General features: G+C 38.3%; 1 protein-coding gene across 1 annotated transcript in view; it reads left to right on the top strand.

Moving 5' to 3' along the window:
* The window catches only part of ADAM32 (ADAM metallopeptidase domain 32), a 199,425-nt gene that overhangs the window by 142,638 nt on the left and 29,784 nt on the right, over positions 1 to 27,003 (top strand). The window contains exons 12-16 of the mRNA XM_062213816.1: positions 2,399 to 2,491; positions 4,026 to 4,224; positions 17,439 to 17,544; positions 21,047 to 21,230; positions 25,282 to 25,365. Of these exons, the coding sequence (XP_062069800.1) occupies positions 2,399 to 2,491; positions 4,026 to 4,224; positions 17,439 to 17,544; positions 21,047 to 21,230; positions 25,282 to 25,365 (666 nt within the window). The remainder of the gene's footprint in view (positions 1 to 2,398; positions 2,492 to 4,025; positions 4,225 to 17,438; positions 17,545 to 21,046; positions 21,231 to 25,281; positions 25,366 to 27,003) is intronic.

Raw genomic sequence — 27,003 nt, 5'->3', positions numbered from 1 at the left:
AAGATAGTATGAATTCCCCAAAAGAACACAAAAACACTTGTATATTGGAATGAGAAGATGAAGAGAGGGATAAATTCCTGAAAAGGAATTCAAAAGAATGATAAGATTATTCAAAAATGCAGAGAAGGAAATTAACAAATTAAATAAATCCATACATGACATGGATGAGAAATTCTGCCTGGAGAAAGAGACAATGAAGAGAAATCAAACTGAAATATTAGATATGAAAATTCAATATATCAAATACAGTGGAAAGCCTTAACAACAGACTTGGGGAGGCAGAAGAAAGAATATCCAAGATAGAAGTCAAGTTCTTGCAAATAGAAAAAAAAAGAAGAAAATTAGAAAAGCCAAATATAGTTTTCAAGATTTACAGAAACTACCAAACAAACAAATATACATGTATTGGGAGTTCCTGATGGTGAAAAAGAGGGAGATTGGCTGGCACTGTGGTGTAGTGGGTGAAGCCACCATCTTAGTGCTGGCATCTCATATGGGCACCAGTTTGAGTCCTAGCAGCTCCACTACCGATACAGCTCTCTGCTATGGCCTGGGAAAACAGTGGAAGATGGCCCAAGTCCTTGGGCCCCTGTACCTACATAGGAGACTCAGAGGAAGCTCCTGGCTCCTGGCTTTGGATCAGTGCAGCTCCAGCCCTTGCCATCAGTTGGGGAGTGAACCAGTGGATGGAAGACCTCTCTCTTTCTCTCTGTCTCTCCTCTCTTTCTGGGTACCCTGACTTTCAAATAAATAAATAAATCTTTAAAAAAGAGGGAGAGAATTAGAACACCTATTCAGTGAAAGAATAGCAGAAAACTATGCTAATTTGGCAGTTATAGTCAAAACAGTCTGGTAGTGGTACAGAAATAGACATGTAGACCAATGGAACAGAATATAAAGTCCAGAAATCAATCCATGCATCTACATTACATCTACATTACATTTTGTCAACTAATATTTGACAAAAGAGCTAAAATCATTCCCTGGAGAAAGGATATTACTTCAACAAATTGTGATGGGGAAACTGGATCTCCTTCTTCTGAAGTATGAATCAGGACTCCTACCTTACACCTTACCCAAATATCCATTCAAAATGAATCACAGACCTACAACCCACTAGCATCAAATTACCAGAGAACATTGGGGAATTCCAGTAAAACACTGGCATAGGCAAAGACTTCTTGGAAAAGATCCCAGAAGCACAGACAATAAAAGCCAAAATTGACAAATGGGATTATATCAAGCTTAGAGGCTTCTGCACTGCCAAAGAAACAGTCAGCAAAGTGAAGAGGCAATGACAGAATGGGAGAAGATATTTGCAAACTATGCAACTGATAAAGGATTAATATCCAGAATCTACAAAGAGCTGAAGATACTCAACAACAGCAAAACAAGCAATCTAGTTAAGAAATGGGCAAAGGACTTGAACAGGCATTTTTCAAAAGAGGAAATTTAAATGGCCAACAGACACATGAAAAATTACTCAGGACCACTAGCCATCAGGGCAATGCAAATCAAAAGCATAATAAGGTTTCATGTCACCCCTGTTAGAATGGCTTTCATACAAAAATCAACAAACAACAAATGCTGGTGAGGATGTGGGGAAAAAGGAACCCTAACCCACTGTTGGTGGGAATGTAAACTGGTAAAGCCACTATGGAAGACAGTATGGAGATACCTCAGAAATCTGAAGATAGAGCTACCACATGATCCAGCCATCTCATTCCTGGGAATTTACCCAAATGAGATCAGTTCCAGCTCTGCTATGGCCTGGGAAAGCAATAGAAGATGGCCTGTGTCCTTGGGCCCCTGCACCCACGTGGCAGACCCAGAGGAAGCCTCTGGCTCCTGGTTTCAGATTGGTGCAGCTCTGGCCATGCAGCCAATTGGGGAGTGAACCAGGGGAGGAAAGACCTCTCTCTCTCTCCTTCTCTTTCTGAGTAACTCTTTACTTTCAAATAATTAAATAAAACTCTTAAAAAAAGAAATCAGCATGTGAAAGTGTTATTGTTCCCCCGTGTTTACTGCAGCTCAATTCACAATAGCTAATATGTGGAAGCTACCCAGATGTGCATCAACTGAAGAGCTGAAGACTGGATAAAGAAATTATAGTATATGTAGACTATGGAATACTATGTTTGCTTCTCTTCTTTAATGAGAATTGCCTGTTGTCCAGTTTCTGGGAAAAATTATTTTATGAATTTTTCCAGTTTCCTGGAAAAAAACTAAGTGGGGTATCAGTTACTTCATGACCTGAAGGAAAAGCCTTATATTAATGTTTTCTAAGTGGTGAGAGATGCTGAAATCTATGAATGTTAGCAACATTTACTTCACTCTCCTACTAAAGTTTATATTATTGTAATATGTATTTTTACTTGTACATTCTATTCATTCATAGCAATGTGGACCTGATAGTTGTTGTGATCCTCGCACTTGTCGACTGAGACAGGGGAACCAGTGTTTTCAAGGAGGCTGCTGCAGACAGTGCCATGTAAGATTCACATTTATTAACATTTTCTGATTATGTAAAAATTCAGGTACTTTAGAACATTTGTAATTAAGCTGTAAGTCAAAATAAATGGCTTTTAAAAGGAACAGATAATAAATTTAGATCCAGATTTCTGATTTGTGAACTTTTGTTGGGTTTGGGGGCTTCTTTTGAATACCAATATTTTCACTAGCTTAATGTTGTTTTTAAAAGTCTTCATTTACACATGCTATAGAACTCTTTAGCATTGAACATCTTCGTTCATTCTACTCTGTATATACATTTTATAAATAAAATTTTACTGATTATGATAAATACCTGTAAATACTTTGTTGAAAGAACTGAAGTTTTCATATAAGGAGTGAAACTCAATACAAACGATGTTTTCCAAATAGTAAATAATTTAAGCTATAAACTTTATCATTGACTGAAGAAGCACAATTTAGTTTATGTGGTGAACAATTTGATCTCTGGTCCCTGTTTTCCTTTTCAGACTTCATTATATTTGTAACAAATTCCTCATATGGGTTTTGTTTGTCCTTTACTGACACTTTTTTTCTTCCTTATCACATTATTATATTCTTGCTTCTCTAGTATCTTTTGTGTCAACTTGAATTTATCTACATGAAGTATGAGATAGATGCCCATTCAAAATTATTAATATAAATGTCCAGAATTCTTTATGAAGAGTTAATTAACTGGAAGATGCCCAGGAGAAAGGTTACCATTTGGTTTCTTCTTGAAAAACAGCTATAGTTATCCTCCGCCTTGCGGCGCCAGCACACCGGGTTCTAGTCCCGGTTGGGGTGCCGGATTCTGTCCCGGTCGGCCCTCTTCCAGACCAGCTCTCTGCTATGGCCCGGGAGTGCAGTGGAGGATGGCCCAAGTGCTTGGGCCCTGCACCCGCATGGGAGACCAGGAGAAGCACCTGGCTCCTGGCTTCGGATCAGCGCGATGCACCGGCTGCAGCGGCCATTGGAGGGTGAACCAACGGCAAAAAGGAAGACCTTTCTCTCTGTCTCTCTCTCTCACTATCCACTCTGCCTGTCAAAAAAAAAAAAAAAGAAAAACAGCTGTTGTTGGACTTTATTATCCCTAATTTTGCCTCTGTTTTTTTTTTGTGTGTGTGTGTGTGTGTCTTAAATTTTCATACAATTTGTAAGTGTTCCATACTTACAAACTATGGTTTTAATTGGCCTATTTTATTGAGAAACTGACTGGATTACAATATTTTCACCAAATGGAATAATTTTCATGGCTAAAAGCAATCATTCCCCTCTTAAAATGAAAATGCAAGTAAAACTTTGGCTTTGATGTCACACTTGTGTTATACTTTTTCTTATTCATATGTCTTGTGATTTTATTTGATAACTTTCAATTAACTTCTAAATTATTAAAATAATGACATACAAAATCATGATGAATATAATGGAATAAATGGGACAAAATGTAGATAATTGACATAACTTTGAAATAAGTATGGACAAACACAACAACCTTATGTAATGCTTTATTTTTATATTTTAATTTCCATTAGTTTTGGGATAACAGCCATTTATGCAGGCCCAGTGCACATCCTGAATGTGATCTCCCTGAGTATTGTAATGGAAGCTCAGGAGACTGTCCGCCTGACCTAACTATACATGATGGGCACTTATGCAAAAATGACAAGTTTATTTGTTATAATGGAGAGTGTCATGATCTTGATGCACGATGTGAGTCCATATTTGGAAAAGGTAATATCTTTTGTTATATCTAAACAATTGAGCCTCATTGATAAATAAAATTTTATGTTTTTAGATATGACTTGATGTTTTGATATAGATATACATTATGAAACTTTACTACAGTTAAGCTAATTAAAATATTCATCACCTCACATAGTTACCATTTTCTTTTAAATATTTTTTAAGGTCTACCCTGTTGGCAAATTTCAAGTATATAATACAGCACATACTATTTACTATAGTCAAATCTGAACATACTCATTTTGTTTAACTGAAACTTTGTTTCTTGAACAGCATTTCCTCACTTTCATTTTCCTCTAGTCTGTGGCAACCACCTTTTTATTCTCTGCTTCTATGAGTCTGATAATTTTAGATTTCACATAAAAACATTTTCCCGGGGGGACTGGCCCTGTGGCATAGTAGGCTAAGCCTCTGCCTAAAGCACTGGCATCGTGAATGGTGCCAGTTCATATGCTGGCTGTTCCCCCCCCGATAGAGCTCTCTGCTATGGTCTGGGAAAATGGCAGAAGATGGTTCAAGTCCTTGGGCCCCTGCATCCATGAGGGAGACCCAGAAGAAGCTCATTGCTCCTGGCTCATGGCTCCCGGCTTCAAATCGGTCCAGTTCTGGTCATTGTGGCCATTTGGAGAGTGAACGAGTGGATGGAAGACCTTTCTCTCTCTCCCTCTCTCTCTAATTCTACATTTCAAATAAATAAATCAATAAAATATTTAAAAAATATTTGGGGTTGGCATTGTGGTGCAGCAGGTTAAACTGCTACCTGTTATGCCAGCATCCCATGTAGGTGATGATTCCAGTGCTGGCTGTGCCACTTCTGATCCAGCTTCCTGCTAATATGCCTGGAAAAGCAGATGAAGATTGCTAAGTCTTGCCACCCTCCTGGGAGACTTAGATGAAGCTCCTGGCTTCTGGCTGTGGCCCAGCCCAGCCCTAGCCATTGCAGCCATTTGAGGAATGAACAAGTGGAGGGACGATACCTCTGTCTCTGTTTCTCTGTCTCTCCCCCTCTCTGTAAATCTGCCTTTCAAATAAATAAGTTTTTAAAAATATTTTCCTTATTATGTTTATTTCAGTTAGCATAATATCCTCCATCTTTATCCATATTGTCACAAGCATCAACATACCCTTTTTTACTAAGGTTGTATAGTATTCCACAGTGTATATGATGTATGTATGTCTATATCTACATATCATATTTTTTGTCACTTCTTTTCCAAGGAGTCTCTGCCTATTCCAGGGTCTTACAGTGTTTCCTCAATATTTTCCACTAATAATTTGATGGTATCAGGTCATAGATTTAGGTCCTTAATTCATTTAGGGTTTTTTTTTTGTTTTATAAGGTGTAAGGTAGGGGTCTTGTTTCATGCTTCTGCATGCGTAGACACGATATTCCTAGCACCATATATTGGAGAGAATCTCCGTTCTCCAGGGAATGATTTTAGCTCATTTGTCACAGATTAGTTGGTTGTAGATGTGTGGATTAATTTCTAGGGTTTTTATTCTGTTCCATGGGCCTATATGTCTATGTTTATGCTAGTAACTGGCTCGTTTTGATTATAACTGCCTGGTAGAATGTCTTGAAATCTGATGTTTTGATACCTCCAGCTTTGTTTTTGTTATTTAAGGTTGCTTTAGCTATTTGGAGTCTCCCATGTTTCCATTGAATTTTGGCATCATTTTTTTCTAGATCTGAGAGGAATGTCCTTGATGTTTTGATTGGGATCACATTGAATCTGTAAATTGATCTAGATATTATGGAAATTTTGATAATAATAATTCTTCCAATCCAGGAACATGAAGATTTTCCATTTTTTGTGTGTCTTCTTCTATTTCTTTAATGTTTTGTAATTTTCATTGTAGAGATCTTTTACCTTCTTGGTTAAATTTATTCCAAGATATTTAGTTTGCTGTTGCTATTGTGAGTGGGCCTGAACTTACAAGATCTTTCTCAGCTATGGTGTTGTCTATGTATACAAAGGTTACTGATTTTTATATGTTGATTTTATATCCTGCAATTTTACCAAACTTTATTATGAGTTCCAATAGTCTCTTAGTGAAATCTTTTTGTTTCCCTATATATAGGATCATGACATCTGCAAAAAGAAAATTTTCCCAGTAGTGAGCTTTGATGTGGAGGGGATAACCCTTAACTCTGTGCTCTACGGTCTTGGGGGAAGCAGACTCTGGCACAGTTTAACTGTCTCACCCATGTCATTCAATACATTTTTTTTCCCATTTCTATGCTCATTATGGGTGCTGTAATTTAGAGCTCATGTGAAGGTAATTTTGTGCTTGAATGGTTTTTTATGTCAGTGTTTTTATGGAGGGAACCAGTGTGGAGTTGCCTATTCCACCATTTGCTGACATCTTACATATCCTTCTTTTTTTATTATTAAACTTTTATTTAATGAATATAAATTTCCAAAGTACAGCTTATGGGTTACAATGGCTTCCCCCCTCTCATAACTTCCCTCCCACCCGCAACCCTCCCCTTTCCTGCTCTCTCTCTCCTTCCAATCACATCAAGATTCATTTTCAATTCTCTTTATACACAGAAGATCAGCACCAGCACTGGAAGTGTAGTGGTGAATATAACTTCTTTCCAAGGTCTTTTGCAAATTTTAAATTAGTTTACTTATATTTTTATTACTGAGGTTAAATGTTCTTTATAAATCTAATACGAAAAACTCTTAATCCACTATATTATTTGCAAATATTTTCCCATTCTGAACTCTTTTCACTTTATTGATGATGCCCTTTTTGTAAAAATATTTTTAATTTTGATAGAGTCCAATTTATCTTTTTTTATTTAAAGATTTATTTATTATTTGAAATTCAGAGTTACACAGAGAAGGAGAGGCAGAGAGAGAGAGGGAGAGAGAGAGAGAGAGAGGTCTTCCATCTGCTGGTTCACTCCTTAGTTGGCTGCAATGGCTGGAGCTTTGCCGATCCAAAGCCAAGAGCCAGAAGCTTCTTCCAGGTCTCCCACATAGGTTCAGGGGCCTGAGAACTTGAGCCATCTTCTACTGCTTTCCCAGGCCATAGCAGTGAGCAGGATCAGAAGTGGAGCAGCCGGGATTTGAACCAGTGTCCATATGGGATGCCAGAACTGCAGGCGGCAGCTTTACCTACTAAGCCACAACACCGGGCCCCCAATTGATTTTTTTAAAAATTTTTTTGCTTGTGCTTTTTGTGCCAATTCTAAGAATCCTTTACCAAATCAAAGTCAGGCAGAAATATTTCCTATATTTTCTAATAATCATTTTGTTATTTTTGTTTTTATATTAGATCTTTGATACATTTAAAATTAGCTTTCTGTGTGTATGATATAAGATAATGACACATATTATTTAAATATTTGGTAGAATTCAGCAGTGAATGCATCTAGGCAGATGGTCATCTTATCAAGATACCTTTGTATCTTCCTTCTGTTAGTTCACCCCCAAAGTGGCTGCTACGGCCAGCGTGCTGTGCCAATCCGAAGCCAGGAGCCAGGTGCTTCCTCCTGGTCTCCCATGCAGGTGCAGGGCCCAAGCACTTGGGCCATCCTCCACTGCCTTCCCGGGCCACAGCGGAGAGCTGGACTGGAAGAGGAGCAATCGGGACAGAACCGGCACCCCATCCGGGACTAGAACCCGGAGTGCCAGCACCACAGGAGGAGGATTAGCCTAGTGAGCCACAGCGCCAGCTGAAACTATCTGTTTTAAAGCCTGCATTTCTACCCAGGCATAATCTCTGAGCCATGTCTTTTAGAAGCTGGAGGTGGTTACAAGACAATCTTCTATCTGAGTGATTCTCCGAATCCATGGAGTATGAGCAAGTATCCTCTTATTATCTCTGCTTTGTTCTACTTGAATGAGAGTAGTGCTCCACAAGATAAGATAAATCCAGCTGTAAAGTTATATCATAGTATAAACTGTCATTTTTTTTGACAGACAGAGTGGACAGTGAGAGGGAGAGAGATACAGAGAGAAAGGTCTTCCTTTGCCGTTGGTTCACCCTCCAATGGCCGCTGTGGCCGGTGTGTTGTGGCCAGCACACCGCGTTGATCCTAAGGCAGGTGCCAGGTGCTTCTCCTGGTCTCCCATCGGGTGCAGGGCACTTTGGCCATCCTCCACTGCACTCCCAGACCACAGCAGAGAGCTGGCCTGGAACAGGGGCAACCGGGACAGAATCCGGTGCCCCGACCAGGACTAGAACCCAGTGTGCCAGCACTGCAAGACAAAGGATTAGCCTATTGAGCCACGGCACTGGCCAAAGTTGTCATTTTCTTACCATGATCTTTGTTCTGTTAACTTATATTGTGGACATGCAATAGTGCAGAAAAATATTAGTATTTCTTTTTTAAGGTCTGGGAATCAAGCTACACATCCTAGTGGAGAGTCACATGATATAGAGTAAATTTATATCTGGAAGAGAAGAGAAATAAAGCAAAAAGTCAAGTCTCCCTGATTGCTTAGCCTGACTTCCTGGGCTTTCAGACTTAACCAGGAGATGCACCTAATGTGGCTGTCCTGTCTGGGAGTGGAGACATTCCATGGGTGGATTGCCCCAATTCTGTGTACACAGGAATTCCCTCCCCTTGGAATTTTAACCCTTAGTTTCAGGATACACTGGGTACATGGAAGCAATGGGGGAAGGAAGTACAGTAGCGGAGGGCACCAAGCTCCTCGTCTCAGCTCCAATCCAGTCATGGTCAGATGCTGGGGATGAGGGAGGGAGCATACATCTCAGTTATTCTGTTATCATCACCATCATGCAACCAACATACTTTGCAGGAGGAACTGTCTGATATAGCTGTGGAGGATGGGATCAACTCTGAAACTGCATTCTATTAATAGTGACTGGCCCTAGTGCATAAAACATCAGATCTTATATAAGCACAATATAAATTTGCTAATATTTTATAACCTTACAACACATGTTACATAACCCAAATTAACTAAAATAGCTATCAAATAAGTATCTTAAATATCTTAGAACACTGAAAGGATAATAATCCATTTAACCCTGAACATTTTATTTATTTTTTTTTAATTTGACAGAGTTAGCAGTGAGAGAGAGAGAGAGACAGAGAGAAAGGTCTTCCATTGGTTCACCCCCCAAATGGCCGCTATGGCCGGAGCTACGCCAATCTGAAGCCAGGAGCCAGGGGCTTCCTCCTGGTCTCCCATACGGGTTCAGGGGCCCAAGCACTTGGGCCATCCTCCACTGCCCTCCCGTGCCACAGCAGAGAGCTTGCCTGGAAGAGGAGCAACAGGGACTAGAACCTGGCACCCATATGGGATGCCGGCGCCACAGGTGGAGGATTAACCAAGTGACCCACGGCCCCTATCCTGAACATTTTAAACAAAGCTGTAGACAAGATCTAATCAAAGTTATGGTAATCACTCTGTCAGTAAAAATTGGCAGATAATGTTAACTCTGTTAAAATTCAGTTCTTCCAACAGTCAAGGCTCAATAGCAGTGAAGGAAAACACATGTCCCTTTCCCTCAGATGCATAAAAGTCTCCATTACCTATGTCATTTACAGTAGCACAGAAAAGCCTTAATTATAAACGACATCAGCATATGAACCCATGACTTTAAGACAGTGAAATACATTGTGGAACAAATCCTGTTGTCAAGAGCAGAAGAACTGAGTGAAGGAAAACTGCAGAGGAGGGAAAAGAGGTCTGTCAGGTAGTTCTGCTCTCTGGACTTCTAAGTTAGAAGAGCTAACTTTATAATAATTTCTTCTAATCTCATCTATCCTAATCTCACACGGCATTCAATTTTTACAATCCTTCTACAATATACTTATTCCTTCTGTTCCTCTTTCCATCCAAAAAATTCTTCCTGTGAATCTTCTGTCACAAGAATACTTTCTATTGCTTATAGCTTCCTCCACAACTTTATTTCCTACCTACTGGTTCCTTTAATTCAAATCCTAAAACAAACCTCAACACCTCTAAGTTAACAGAAAAACATCTTTTTTTAAACTTTTATTTAATGAATATAAATTTCCAAAGTACAGCTTATGGATTACAATGGCTTCCCCCCCATAACTTCCCTCCCACCCGCAACCCTTCCCTTTCCCGCTCCCTCTCCCCTTCCATTAACATCAAGATTCATTTTCAATTCTCTTTATATACAGAAGATCAGTTTAGTATATATTGAGTAAAGATTTCAACATTTTGCCCCCACATAGCAACACAAAGTTAAAAAATACTGTTGGAGTACTAGTTATAGCATTAAGTAACAGTGTACATCACATTAAAGACAGAGATCCTACATGATATTTTTTAAAAATTGATTAATTTTCTATGCAATTTCCAATTTAACACCAGGTTTTTTTTTTTTTTCATTTTCAATTATCTTTATATACAGAAGATCGATTCAGTATATCCTAAGTAAAGATTTCATCAGTTTACACCCACACAGAAACACAAAGTGTAAAAATACTGTTTTAGTACTAGTTATAGCATCACTTCACATTGGACAACACATTAAGGACAGATCAAAAGTTGGCGAACCCTAAAGGCTTCCATAGCCTTGGCAACTCATGACTAGAGCCTAGGGAGATTACTGACGCCATAAACAAGAGTGTCAAATTGTTAAATCAACAACAGGAGTCACTGTGTACTTATGTCTCATGTGGGCTCTGTCCTAAGTTAACAGAAAAACATCTTTTAAAAGGGGGCTGCGGTGCTTTGGCATAGTGGATAAAGCCACCACCTGTGGTGCTGGCATCCCATATGGGCACCTGTTTGAGTCCTGTGTGCTCTATTTCCAATCCAGCTGCCTGCTAGAGTGCCTAAGAAAGCAGTGGAGGATGGCCCAAATCCTTGGGTCCCTGCACCCATGTGGGAGGCCCAGAGGAAGCTCCTGGCTCCTGGCTCCTGGCTTCTGATTGGCCCAGCCCTGGCTGTTGTATGGGGATTACAAGAGCAATTACTTCAAGTGTACATGCTATTCTGCTTTCAGGGCTTGTTTCCTTGTTCCATTGAACAAAAATTTATTTTCTTTAGCCCCTCTTACTTGCATAGACTAATATCTACATAGCTATCTTAAAAATTTGTCATGTCCATTCTATGAAATTTTGTCAATTTTTATTTCATCCTATGAGTTCCATTTTGCACAATTATTCGATCTATAATTTTTATGGTTCATTTTTATAATTTATATTTGTTATTTATTTCCCTATTTTCCTTTAAATTCTTGAAATATGTGTAATAAATACTTTAGAGCTTTTCTTCATTACATTATAGTAACATTTTTGAACTATTTATGTTGACAGACTTCTCTAGTTAAGGATCATTAAGGATCAAAAGATTTATTAACACTCCTTTAGAGTAGCCTTCATTGTAGAAGTAGTGTGCTCTTCATCCTTGGGATAAAACACAGTGGATAATGTTGAATCATCCTTTTCATGTGCTTATACCTTAGATTTGCTAGTATTTCATTGAGCATTTTTGCATCTATGTTCATCAGGGTGATTGGTTTGTAGGTTTCTTTTTTTTTTTTGGTGCCATTTTCTGGTCATGGAATCAAGCTTTTGTGGCTTTGTAGACGAAATTTGGGAGTTTCTTCCATTGAAATTTTTTGAAATAGTTCAAGGTGAGTTGGTGTTAACCATTTTAAAGTTTTGCATAATTCAAAAGTGAAGCTATCTAGTCCTAGGCTTTTCTTTGTTGAAATACCTTTTGTTACTCATGTGCTCTCATCACCTGTTTTTCTTTTGTTCATAATTTCATTGTTGCTTTCTCTATCTTCATGGTTCAATGTTGAAGATGTAATCTGGGCTCATAATCAGTAAACTTTGAGTTAATCAGAAGGAAATTCATCCAGAGTGTCCCTTTTAACCATGTGAGCTCTATTTTAAACATTTTATTGTAATTATCCTGCTGTAATAAGCCAACACAAGTATTTGGCATATGAAGATCAAATCATGTTAGTTAGCATCTTCATCTCTTTAAATACATAAGGTGTTCAGAAATCAGAAATTTTAGAATGGTTTTCTGTCTGATTTGGAGGAAGTAGACTTGCTGTGTTTTGAAAGGGTCATGTGACCAGGAAATTCTAAGAATCAAGAGCAATCCCTGGCAGACATCTGTCAACAAAATGGGAGCCTCAAGCCTACAACTATACAATATTGAATTCTATCAACATCCAGTGAGCTCTGAACAAAACTGCAATCTCATATGGAATAGCAGCCTCAGCTAACACCTGGATTTCAGCCTAGTGACACCCTGAGCAAAGAAGCCACTTGAGCCTTGCTTGGACTTCTGCCCTACAGAAACTGTGACATAAGAAATGGATATGAGTTTAAGCTGTCAAGTGTTTATTTTTGCTTTTGTTTTACCCAGGAATAATAAAAGCAATAAAAATTAAAAAATAAAGATAGCCAATATAGTAATGAATGAAAAATAGGTAAATGTTGGTCCCTTCAATTTAAACTACCTGAAGATACCATTAAGTAATGTCTTATTGAAGAAATCTCATTAATTTTGTTATAGACATGTCTTTTTATGAGTTTTCACTAAGAATCTAGAGAGGGGCTGGCATGTGGCATCATGGGTTAAACCTCAGCTTGCAAATGTGGCATCTCATGTGGGTACTGGTTTGCATTCTGGCTGCTCCATTTTCAAACCAGCCCCCTGCTAATGCACCTGAGAAGGCAGTTGAAGATGGCCCAAGAACTTGTGCCCCTGCACCCATGTGGAAGACCTTGATGAAACTCCTGACTCCTGGCTTTGGCCAGGTCCATTGCCAGCTGTTTCAGGCATTTGGGGAGTGAACCGGAATATGGAAGATTCTCTTTCTCTCCCTCTCTCCTTCTGTCCTTCTCTCCCTCCCTCCTTCTCTCCCTCTCTCCCTCCCTCCTTCTCTCCCTCCCTCCCTTCCTCCCTCCCTCCCTCCCTCTAACTCTGCCTTTCAAATAAATGGAATAAATCTTTTAAAAAAGAATCTAGGAGAACAAATATAGTTTTTTTAGAATTTATTTAATGAATATAAATTTCCAAAGTACAGCTTATGGGTTACAATGGCTTCCCCCCCATAACTTCCCTCCCACCCGCAACCCTCCCCTTTCCCGCTCCCTCTCCCCTTCCATTAACATCAAGATTCATTTTCAATTCTCTTTATATACAGAAGATCAGTTTAGTGTATATTGAGTAAAGATTTCAACATTTTGCCCCCACATAGCAACACAAAGTTAAAAAATACTGTTGGAGTACTAGTTATAGCATTAAATCACAATGTACAGCACATTAAAGACAGAGATCCTACATGATATTTTTAAAAAATTGATTAATTTTCTTTTTTTTAATTAAACTTTTATTTAATGAATATAAATTTCCAAAGTACAGCTTATGGGTTACAATGGCTTCCCCCTCCCAAAATTTCCCTCCCACCCATAACCCTCCCCTTTCCCGCTCCCTCTCCCCTTCCAATCACAACATGATTCATTTTCAATTCTCTTTATATACAGAAGATCAGTTTAGTATCTATTAGGTAACGATTTCAACAGTTTGCCCCCATATAGTAACACAAAGTGAAAAAAAATACTGTTGGAGTACTAGTTATAGCATTAAATAACAGTGTACAGCACATTAAAGACAGAGATCTTACATAATATATTTTTTTAAAAAATTAATTTTCTATGCCATTTCCAATTTAACACCAGGTTTTTCCTTTTTTCATTTCCAATTATCTTTATATACAGAAGATCGATTCAGTATATAATTAGTAAAGATCTCATCAGTTTGTACCCACGCAGAAACACAAAGTGTAAAAATACTGTTTCAGTACTGGTTATAGCATCACTGCACATTAGACAACACATTAGGGACAGATCCCACATGGGATGTAAGTACACAGTGACTCCTGTTGCTGACTTAACAATTTGACACTCCTGTTCATGGCGTCAGTAATCTCCCTAGGCTCTAGTCATGAGTTGTCAGGGCTATGGAAGCCTTTAGAGTTCGCTGACTTTGATCTTATTCCAATAGGGTCATAGTCACAGTGGAAGTTCTCTCCTCCCTTCAGAGAAGGGTACCTCCTTCTTTGATGGCCCTGTTCTTTCCACTGGGATCTCACTCACAGAGATCTTTCATTTAGGTCTTCTTCTTTTTTTTTTCTTTTCCATGGTATCTTGGCTTTCCATGCCTACAATACTCTCATGGGCTCTTGAGCCAGATCCAAATGCCTTAAGGGCTGATTCTGAGGCCAGAGTGTTATTTAGGACATCTGCCATTCTATGAGTCTGCTGTGTCTCCCACTTCCCATGTTGGATCTTTCTCTCCCTTTTTGATTCTATCAGTTAGTATTAGCAGACAGTTGTCTTGTTTGTGTGATCCCTTTGACTCCTAGACCTATCAGAGTGATCAATTGTGAACTGAAGATGATCACTTGGACTAGTGAGATGGCATTGGTACATGCCACCTTGATGGGATTGTATTGGAATCCCCTGGCACATTTCTAACTCCACCATTTGGGGCAAGTCCGATTGAGCTTGTCCCAAATTTTACATCTCCTCCCTCTCTTTTTCCACTCTTAAATTTAACAGGGATCACCTTTCAGTTAAAATTTAAACACCTAAGAATAATTGTGTGTTAATTACAGAGTTCAACCACTAGTACTAGAACAACAACAACAAAAAGAACAACAAATACTAAAAAGGATAAAGTATTACATTGTACATCTAGAGTCAGGACAGGAGCTGATCAGTTCATTGTTGCTTATAGTGTCCATTTCACTTCAACAGATTTCCCCTTTGGTGCTCAGTTGTCACCGATCAGGGAAAACAAATGATATTTTTCTCTTTGGGACTGGCTTATTTCACTCAGCATGATGTTTTCCAGATTCCTCCATCTTGTTGCAAATGATGGGTTTCATTGTTTCTTACTGCTGTATAGTATTCTATGGAGTACATGTCCCATAATTTCTTTATCCAGTCTACTGTTGATGGGCATGGGGTTGGTTCCAGGTCTTAGCTATTGTGAATTGAGCTGCAATAAACATTAATGCGCAGATGGCTTGCAATATCCAATTTAAAACCAAGTTTTTTTTTCATTTTCAATTATCTTTATATACAGAAGATCGATTCAGTATATACTAAGTAAAGATTTCATCAGTTTGCACCCACACAGAAACACAAAGTGTAAAAATACTGTTTCAGTACTAGTTATAGCATTACTTCACATTGGACAACACATTAAGGACAGATCCCACATGAGACGTAAGTACACAGTGACTTCTGTTGTTGATTTAACAGTTTGACACTCTTGTTTATGGCGTCAGTAATCTCCCTAGGCTCTAGTCATGACTTGCAAAGGCTATGGAAGCCTTTAGGGTTCGCCAACTTCAGTCTTATTCCAACAGGGTCATAGTCAAAGTGGAAGTTCTCTCCTCCCTTCGGAGAAGGGTACCTCCTCCTTTGATGGCCCTGTTCTTACCACTGGGATCTCACTCACAGAGATCTTTCATTTAGGTCTTCTTCTTTTTTTTTTCTTTTCCATGGTATCTTGGCTTTCCATGCCTACAATACTCTCATGGGCTCTTGAGCCAGATCCGAATGCCTTAAGGGCTGATTCTGAGGCCAGAGTGTTATTTAGAACATCTGCCATTCTGTGAGTCTGCCGTCTATCCCGCTTCCCATGTTGGATCGTTCTCTCCCTTTTTGATTCTATCAGTTAGTATTAGCAGACAGTTGTCTTGTTTGTGTGATCCCTTTGACTCCTAGACCTATCAGAGTGATCAATTGTGAACTGAAGATGATCACTTGGACTAGTGAGATGGCATTGGTACATGCCACCTTGATGGGATTGTATTGGAATCCTCTGGCACGTTTCTAACTCCACCATTTGGGGCAAGTCCAATTGAGCATGTCCCAAATTGTACATCTCCTCCCTCTCTTATTCCCACTCTTATATTTAACAGGGATCACTTTTTGATTAAAATTTAAACACCTAAGAATAATTGTGTGTTAATTACAGAGTTCAAACAATAGTACTAGAAAAAAATACTATAATGGATAAAGTATTACATTGTACATCAATAGTCAGGACATGAGCTGCTCAAGTTACTGTTTCTCATAGTGTCCAATTCACTTCAACAGGTTTCCCCTTTGGTGCTCAGTTAGTTGTCGCTGATCAGGGAGAATATATGATATTTGTCCCTTTGGAACTGGCTTATTTCACTCAGCATAATGTTTTCCAGATTCATCCATCTTGTTGCAAATGACCGGATTTCATTGTTTTTGACTGCTGTATAGTATTCTATAGAGTACATATCCCATAATTTCTTTATCCAGTCTACTGTTGATGAGCATTTGGGTTGGTTCCAGGTCTTAGCTATTGTGAATTGAGCTGCTGCAATAAACATTAATGTGCAGATGGCTTTTTTATTAGCCAAATTAATTTCCTTTGGGTAAATTCCAAGCAGTGGGATGGCTGGGTTGTATGGTAGGGTTATATTCAGGTTTCTGAGGAATCTCCAGACTGACTTCCATAGTGGCCTAACCAGTTTGCATTCCCACCAACAGTGGGTTAGTGTCCCTTTCTCCCTACATCCTCTCCAGCATTTATTGTTGGTAGATTTCTGAATGTGAGCCATTCTGACCGGGGTGAGGTGAAACCTCATTGTGGTTTTGATTTGCATTTCCCTTTTTGCTAGTGATCTTGAACATTTTTTTCCTTTCTATTGCCTTTTACAGAGTGCTCTCTTAGTTTATATAACTCTGTCCTCCCCTGTATTATTTTTGTGATGTAAATGACTCTGAATGTGATGAAAAAAGATCAATAACCATGAACATTGCCTTTCACGTTACTTCTTTCTCCTTCCTTACAATCTTCCTATGAATAATTTGTGTTATTTAATAATGGAGAGAGACAAAGGAAACATATCCCAAATCAGAATTAGGGCAAAAGAATAAGTTACTAGTGTTACACAGTGGATTGAAGTGACTGCAGTTCACAGTAACCTATTCTGTCTTTTATGAGCAAATAAAAGAAAATAACTCCAAGTCTCTCATCATAAAATGTCAAGGAAAGGGAAAGGATGATTACCCTGACTTGAGGAGCATACATTATACAAATTTGTTGAAATGTCACAGTGCAATCCATAAATATGTACTATGATTGTTAATAAAAATATGGATAAAGTGTGAAAATGAAGAACAGATACATGTTTAAATACAAGTCGATTTCTAACTTTGACAGGTTCAAAAAATGCTCCATTTGCCTGCTATGAAGAAATACAATCTCAAACAGATAGTTTTGGGAACTGCGGCAAAGACCGGAACAAATATACACCCTGTGGATGGAGGTTTGTTATACAAATATCAATACTTTTCTTTTGTTCTGTGTTTCTTTTCTTGCTTTGCTCTCCCTAGGTTAAGCATGTCACTCGTTTCAGTGGTTTTTCAGAAACACCTGTGCATGAGAGTGAATCTCATATCCAAATCTCCAGCCCTGACATCTTTCTAATGCTACAGACTATAAAATTTCATTTTATTTCAGATTATTTATATGGGAAGGATCATTAGGCTCCTATATGCAATCCAGAATTGAAATTCATGATACAGTGTGTATTGTGGGCAATCCCCTTCATATTGGCTGTGCTGTGGCCACCATCTGGCTGTATTCCAGGCTCTTCCCTCTACCTATGAAAGAACTAATGAAGGGGTTTAGGAAAGCAGGATTTATTTAAAAGAGTGGTACACACTCAGTCATGAGTGTGGACGACCTCTATCAAAGAGGAAGAAAGGGGCCAGCATTGTGGTGCAGTGGGTAAAGTCATCACCTCAAAACTGGCATGCTATATGGACCGTCATTTGTGTCTCAGCCACTTCACTTCCTATCCAGCTTGCTGCTAATGGCCTAGGAAAAGCAGTACTTGGGCCCCCTGATACCCACTTATTTTTGTAATATATTATTTATTTATTAATTATTTTAATAATAAAATATAATAAAATAAATTTATTTATTATCAATTAAATTATTATTAATAAATTTATTAGTAATACACTGTCTCTTGGATGAAGTTCTTGTCTCTTGGCTTTGGCATGGATCAGCCTTGGCTGTTGCAGCCATTTGGGAAGTAAACTAGTAGATGGAAGACCTCTCTCTCTTTTTCTCATTCTCTGCCCCCCTCCTCCCTCCTCTCTCTCTGTAACTCTGGCTTTTGAATGAATAAATAAATAAATCTTTAAAAAGAGAAAAGAAGAGCTGCTGTTCTCCACAATGTTGGGGTCATCCTTTAAAAGGATGAGGGTGGTGCTCTAGTTGAATATTCAAATAGGACTGAATTTTGATAGAGCTTCAGTACTGCTGGCTTCTGTGTCCCCCTTTAGTGGGAATCTTGGAGGAATCATGGGCTGTAGCACACACATGTTTATCATGGCATCTTTGCATCATGGGGAGTGAGGTTCATTTGCATGATGGAGAATGGATGTGTACAGCCTGCAGTCAGGTTGGATGGGCGTGGAAGAAGGTACAGTTTGTCTGTTGCAGGCCTGTGGCACAGATGCTGCTGGCAGGCTCTCAGCTACTCTTTGCTCACTAGCTCCCTGCATGCCCAAATGAGCTGAACATTTCCTTTCCAAGTTTGTTCATTTTTCCTTTTGGAACTTGTATCTCTACTCACTTGGTTGCTTGTTTCAGATGAAGATTGCTTAGTGTCTATAAAATAAAGTTCACTTTCTCATATGCACCTAAAGAGTTACCTCTTTAATACTGTGGCCATGACCTTATCAAAATATTTATTAAGAACAGTTATGTACTAGACACCAGGATAAAAACTAGTTAACAAAGCATAGTTATAGGATTTGTAGATTGATATACATACTTGTATAGTGTAGTTTTAGGCTTCCTTGATTTGCCTGTTACTACTTTTGTTTATCAGTATCACACTCTTCCTGTTGAAAACTTAATAATTATAACTTTAATTCACATGGTGTCTTTTCTGTGAGGTTTTCCATAACTGTTAAGTTAGACTGTGTCCTCATCTTAAATCTTCATCAGTATTGTAGTTCGTCTGTAGCATTTTTAATGGAATTTGTGTCAGATTTAATACTGGAATGAGAGATCTTTGAGGGCAGGAGTAACATTTACTCATATTTTTTATTCGTCTATAGGAAGAGATAAAATTATGGGGTACATTGATTATATGATAGTAAATATATAGTATGCACAGTGAATAAAAATCTATTACGAATGAAATCCTGGGGCTGGCGCTGTGGCGTAGTGGGTGGGGCCGCTGCCTGTAGTGCTGGCATTCCATATGGGCACCAGTTCCAGACCTGGCAGCTGCTCCAACTCTGATCCAGCTCTCTGGATTCTCCAGCAATGGAGGATGGCCCAGGTCCTTGGGCCTCTGCACCTGTGTGTGAGACCCAGAGGAGGCTCCTGGCTCCTGGAGGCAGATCAGCGCAACTCCAGCCATTCATTGCAGCCATCTGGGGAGTGAACCGGTGGATGGGGGACTGACCTTTCTCTCTCTCTGTCTCTGTCTCTCTCTCTCTCTCAGCTTCTCTGTAACTCTGCCTTTCAAATAAATAAATCAATCTTTAAAAAACAAAAAGAATGAAATCCTGACATTAGATACAAGATGGCAGGAACTAGTAATTATGCTATGTGAAATAAGCCGGACCCAGAAATACAAATATCACGTCTTCCCTTATTTGTGGAAGTTAATATATAGAGTGTACGAAAATTGGATGGATGTCATATCATTTGGAATATATTTATAAATACTGCTTCACTGAGAGATAGAGTTACAGAGAGAAGGAGAGACAAACAGAAAGGTCTTCCATCTGCTGGTTCACTCCCCAAATGGCAGCAACAGCCAGGACTGGACTAATTCGAAACCAGGATCCAGGAGCTTCTTCTGGGTCTCCCACATGGGTGCAGGGGCCCAAGCACTTTGGCCACCTTCCACTGCTTTCCCAGGCCATAAGAGATCCAGAGAGCTGGTTCAGAAGAGGAGCTGCTAGGACATGAACTGGTGCCCTTATGGGATACTGGCACTGCAGGCAAAGGCTTAGCCTGCTATGCCACAGCACTGGTCTAATTTTAATTAACTTTTTTTTTCCATTAACTTTTTTATCTTTATTTTATTTTTTTAATTTTAATTAACTTTTAACAGATTCAATATGATTGGTAGATACAAGTCTAAGAACCTGATGATATCCTACTCTTCCTTCCCTCTCTTTTACCTTTCTTTTTTTTCAGTTTTAGAAATAATACATTTTAAATTCATATTACAATAAAAAGGCTTACTATTTCACTGATTAAGAAGTTTAACAACTAAAAAATTAAGCCTATAAAAACTAAAAACCTGTTTATATTACTGAATGAAAGATGCTTAGATAAATGGAATTGTACATTTTTGCCTTTTACTTTAAATGTTAGTGTTAAAAATTTACATCCTGGTCGGGGCACCGGATTCTGTCCCGGTTACCCCTCTTCCAGGCCAGCTCTCTGCTATGGCCCGGGAGTACAGTGAAGGATGGCCAAGTCCTTGGGCCCTGCACCCCCATGGGAGACCAGGAGAAGCACCTGGCTCCTGGGTTTGGATCAGCGTGGTGCGCTGGCCGCAGCGCGCCAGCCGCGACGGCCATTGTGGGGTGAACCAACGGAAAAGGAAGACCTTTCTCTCTGTCTCTCTTTCACTGTCCACTCTGCCTGTCAAAAAAAATTTACATTTTCTCCTAAGTGCATTGACATAAATAAATAGTTATTCTTTTTTAAGCAAATAAAGCAAATCCAAATCATTCCTAATTAAGTGCTTAATGCATAATAATCATTTATATTTATTATGTTTGCAGGAATCTTATATGTGGACGATTAATTTGTACCTACCCTTCTCGAACTCCTTTTTATCAAGCAAATGGTGCTGTGATTTATGCTTACGTACGAGATAATATATGTGTGACGATAGACTACAAATTGGCTGGTTCAGCTCCAGATCCACTGGAAGTCAAAAACGGCTCTGAGTGTGATACAGGGAGGGTAAATGATTTAAAATCTATTTCACACTAGTTTTATTCACTACTTTAATAAATATTTTCATTTATGAATCAAATTTTAATTCATTTCTAGTGTCATATGTATTTGGAGGGCAAAATGAATATATTTAATTAATTTCTAGATACTAAGAGGATAATGGTATGTCTTAAAATTTCCATGTTTACAGCAAGGAAACTCCAATTACTTTAAGGTTGGAGTTTGGAGAGAAGTCTTAGAAATATATTGAGGTTAAGTACATGGGAAATCATGATTTTCCTCAGATAAAGGACAAAGTAGGAATCCTACTTAGTATTATAAAAGTATGTCACTCCATAACTCAATTTATAAGGGCCCACCTAATATCAAGCAGCTTAGAATCAAATCTCATCTCTTATCAGTTGACATTATGCAAGTTACTTAACCAGCCTGAAAAACTTCAACTCTGTGTAAAGTGAGGATAACAATAACATTTACTCTATGGCACAATGTAAGAGCTAAATAAAATTCAGCTATTATTATTGATTTTTACCACTATAATTTTTTATATCTGAGCCCAACAGAAGTCTGAAAAAAATAGAAGAAATAAATTTACCTCAAAACCTCATCTTTGTTCACAAGGAAACATATGTATAAATATAGTATAAATAATAGAAACATAGTAAAAACTGTAAGTTTTAAAGACAGATGCACATAAATTTGAATTCTGAATCTTCCACTTACTTGTTAGTAATCTCAAACTTATTATTTAATATAGTTAAACTTTTATTTAGTGGGTAAACTTCTAATAATTTTACAGTTTAAATGAAGTTTACAAGGGAAAATACTTACTCTCATTAATACTGGTTTCCTTTTCATGCATAGGCGTTACAAATGTCTTCTTGAAGGAAGTTTAGGCCAGGGTGCTCAGTAGATATATTTATGAATATATTCATGAAGCCAAAACAACTAAAATATGAAACACTTCCACAAAATGGTTTGAGATTATTCAGTGGGTAATTTAATAAGAATAGAATACTTTTTATATCATGAACAATTCTGAGAGAATGTGTGAAAACAGATTTTATCAGTAGCTTTTTATAATACTATAAATTATGTATGTTGAAGCATTTTGTTTTGTAAGTCAGTGTTCTTATATAGTAGGCCCCTTATCTCAATTTCAATCAAGCTAGGCATAGAATACATGCTACATTCCAAGAGGAGTTTTTAAGTACACTTCACTGTGGCCGGCTCTGTGGCACAGAGGGTTAAAGCCTCAGACTGCAGCGCCAGCAGTCCATGTGGGCTCTTTTTTGGATCCAGGTCCCTGCTAACACACTGGAGAAAGTAGCAGAGGATGGCCTAAGTCCTTGAGCCTCTGCACTCACATGGGAGACCCAGAAGAAGCTCCAGGCTCCTGACTCCTGGCTCCTGAATTCAGATTGGCTCAGCTCTGGCCATTGCAGCCATTTGGGGAGGAACCAGCAGATAGAAGACCTATTTCTCTCTCTGTGCCTCTACCTCTCTCTAATTCTTTCAAATAAATAAAATATTTTTTTTTAAAAACACACTTCACTTCCAAGTTCCAGTGAGAGAAGAGCTAAAGAGTTAGATTCAGGGTTTAAAGGGATTATATTGGTGGCCAGCATTGTGGGTTAGTGGGCTAAGCACTGTATTTGATGTTGATACCCTATATTGGAGCAACTTTTCAAGTCCCAGCTGCTCTGATTCTAATCCAGCTCCCTGCTAATGTACATGGGAAAGTAGCAGACGATGGCCCAAAATTTGAGTCCCTACCACCCAGGTGACAGATCTTGATGGAGTTCTTGGTTCCTGGCTTTGGCCTGGCCCAGCCATGGCTCCTATGGCCATTTGGGGAATGAACTGGAAAATGGAAGATTTTTCTCTCTCTCTCTTTCACTCTCTCTTGCTCTCACTCTCTCACTCTCTCACCCTCTCACTCTCTTTCGTTCTATCACTCTGCCTTTCAAATAAATAAATCTTAAAAAAAGGGTTAGATTGGATTTTAAAAGGCTTTGTGGTCTATTTCTTTGAAGAGAGTTGTATTGTGCATTAATGTGTAAAATGAGGCATTTTCACATTCACCATCTCGTTTTGACTTACAACTGAAATGCCATTTACTTTTTCTATTTTTAGGGAAATGCATTTTGCTCATGTAGGAAAACTGTAATGTAGAGAAGCTGAGACTACTGTAAGTAACAGAGTTGGGAATATATCCCTAGTACTCTGCATCCCAATTGGCACACTTTATCTATCCCTAGTACTTTCCCATTTGGTTTACTTCATTTTTTCAATTAAAGGTTTGTTTGAGAGGGAGGGAGACAGATAGGAAGACATAATGAGAGAGTAAGAGAGCTCCCATCCACTAGATCATGTCACAAAAGCCAAGTACTCGGTTCAGGTTTTCCATGTGAGTGGCAGGGGCTCATCTAGCATCCCCTGCAGCCTTCCAGGTGTGACTGAACTGGAAAGTGGAATCAGGAGTGGAGCCTGGAACTCAAAATGTCTACCCCCTGCTTACTCTTTTTTTTAAGAGTTATGTATATATTATTTAAAAGACAGAGAGAGAGAGAGAGAGAGAGAGAGATCTTCCACCACTAGTTTACTCCCCAAATTGCCACGATGGCCAAGGCTGGGTCAGGCTGAAGCCAGGAGTCTCAAACTCCATGTGGGTCTCCCACACAGGTGGCAGGGGCTCAGACATCTAGGACATTCTCCACTACTTTTCCAGGAACATTGGCAGCGAGCTGGAGTGGAAGTAGAACCGTCAAGACTTTAATTGGTGCCCATATAGGATGCAGGCATGCAGGTGGCAGCTTAACCTACTGTGCCACAACACCCTGCTTACTCTATCCTTAAAGTTAAAAGAATATGCATACATTTTTGGTATTTTTGTAATAAAGTTATCAGTATCTCATTAAGTTTAAAGATGTTTAGTTTTATTTCAAAGGAAGGGAGAGGGAGAGGGAGAGGGAGAGAGAGAGGGAAAGGGAAAGAGGGAGAGAGGGAGAGAGGGAGAGAGGGAGAGGGAGAGAGAGTTCAAGATCTCCATTTATTGGTTTACTCCCCAATGCATACATCTGCCAGGGCTGAGTCAGGCCAAAGCCAGGAGCCTGGTACTCTATGTGGGTCTCCAACATGGGTGGGAGGGACCCACGTATTTGAACTATCATCTGCTGCCTCCTAGGGTAAGCAGTAGCAGCAAGGTAGACCAGAAGTGGAGTAGCTGGGACTTGAACAAGGTACTCCACATGAAATATGGTATTCCAAAGATTGACTTAACAACTGAAACAAACAATACATGCCTCCTTTATTATGTTTTAATAAAAGATCCCATTATATACATTAAATACTTAGGGGGATCTAGTAACAGCTCATAATTTATGAAAACATTATGTGCCATGATTATATTGAGTTGATTTTCTGTGCAAAATTTTTAATGTCCAATGGATGTAATACATTCTTTTAACTATGTGCTCAAGAATAGTTTTTTTTTTACATTTCATTGTATTCTAATAAAAAGTTGTTCTTTGATTATTAATTTCTTTTTGGTATGGCCAATCTTATTTCATTGATATTCCTTACTTCCTGCCTGACAACTTCTAAAAATTATTTATTTTATTTTAGTTTTAGGTTTATAGTAAAATTGACTATATGCTACAAAGGGTTTCCATGTAGTTTTTGCCATCTACACTCCACACAACCAACCCCACAATCCACAACCCACAGCATAGTCATAATTTTGGTGCATCTACACTGAGTCATCATTATCAACTAAAGTCCATAGTTTGCATTAGGGTTACCTGGAAAATCCTCAAATATTTGGAGATTAAATAACATCCTTCTAAATAACACATTGGTAGAGAAGAATACTGAACAGAAATTTTAAAGCATTTTGAAATAAATGAAAATACAACTTCTCAAAATTAGTGGAACACAGTGAAAGTGGTACCTAGAAATTTATAGCACTGAGTGATTATGATTTTACACTATACAACTATTGATTTTGATATATATTGGCTGAATTTTTCTGACTTTTTCGTATATTTTTCTTTAGATTTGTATAAATCGTTTATGTGTAGAATCAAGAACACTTAAAAGTCAGTCATATACTTGTCGACAACAGTGCCATGGAAATGGAGTAAGTAAGCGTATGTTTCCCTGAGTCACATCTCTCTTGAGAGTAATCATTCACTAGATTTTCAGTGTTTATTGAGTCCCTAGATGTGCCAGGCTCTGTTGTATCTTATTTAAATGTGAGTTGATCTGAATAACTATATTCAGGAGCCATAATTAGTTTTACAGAACACATTAAATAGAATTGAATTGAATTTTAAAATTATCATGAATGGGTGATGGATTTTGTTTTGTTAAATACCTTTTCTTTATCAACTGGTATGATAATGTGATTCTTCTTTAACCTGTTTGTGTGTGGTGAATTAAATTTAACATTGAACCAGTCTTGTATACTTGGGGGTAAATATCACTAGATTGTAATACATAATCACTTTTATATATTGTTAAATTGAGCATGCTAATACTTTGTTGGGGATATTTTGATCTATATTCATGAAACATTTGTATTTTACATTTCTTGTAATATTTTTCCCTTGTTTGGGTATTAGTGCAATATTAGCCTGATATAATGAATTAGGACATATCCCCTCTGCTTCTATCTTCTGGAAGAGATTGTAGAAAACTGATGTTATTTCTTGCTGCATTGGTAGAATTTACCAATGAATCCATCTGAATAATTGATTATTTCTTAGATCAGTTAATAAGAAAATTGTTGTTTTTTGTTTTTTGTTATCCTTATCAAATTCTCTTCATTCTTTATTTAAAATTGATTTTCCAACATATAATTTTCATTTTCAAATAACTTTTTAAAATATTTCTTTGAAGGCTCTTGATAAATGCACTCAGTTTTTGTTTGTCGCAGTATTTCTTTTTCACATTAGAAAGATAATTTCATAGGATTCCAAATTTTATATTGGTGATTTTTTTCTTGTAAGCATCTTTGTGCTCACATGGTTTCTGCAGAGAAATCCAATGTAATTTTATCATTGTATCTCTATAGATAACATGTTTTCCCTAATCTGGCTTCTCTCAAAATTTGCCCTTTATCTTTGATTTTCTGTAGCTTGAAAACTATACGACTAGGTGTAAATTTTGACATTTACCCAGATTGATATTTTTTGAATTTCTAGGTCCTGTGATTTGATATAAGAAATAATTTCAGAAAATTTTCAGTCATTCTTTCTTTAATTACTTCTTCCATTCCATTCTTTATTCTCCTTTTGGCTTTCCCACTACACATGTGTTGAAACTTTTCTAGTTGTCCCAAAGTTCTTTCATATTCCTTTTATTTTTTCAATCTCAACTCTGTTTTTAAATTTTATAAAATTCTAAAAAAAATCCTCAAGCTTAGAGATCTTTCCTCATGAGCTCATCAAAGGCATTTTTAATCTCTAGAATTTTGTTTTGATGCTTAGAATTTCTATCTTTTGTTACATTACATATCTATTTTTGCATGCTCTCTACTTTGTCCATTAGAGCTGTTAGAATTCCATCTTCCCTGGCCGGCGCCGTGGCTCAACAGGCTAATCCTCCGCCTAGTGGCGCCGGCACACCGGGTTCTAGTTCCGGTTGAGGCGCCGGACTCTGTCCCGGTTGCCACTCTTCCAGGCCAGCTCTCTGCTGTGGCCAGGGAGTGCAGTGGAGGATGGCCCAAGTGCTTGGGTCCTGCACCCCATGGGAGACCAGGATAGGCACCTGGTTC

Source organism: Lepus europaeus, chromosome 16 (genome assembly GCF_033115175.1).
Source record: "Lepus europaeus isolate LE1 chromosome 16, mLepTim1.pri, whole genome shotgun sequence".
NCBI lineage: Eukaryota > Metazoa > Chordata > Mammalia > Lagomorpha > Leporidae > Lepus > Lepus europaeus.
This window is presented reverse-complemented; position numbering and strand designations above follow the sequence as displayed.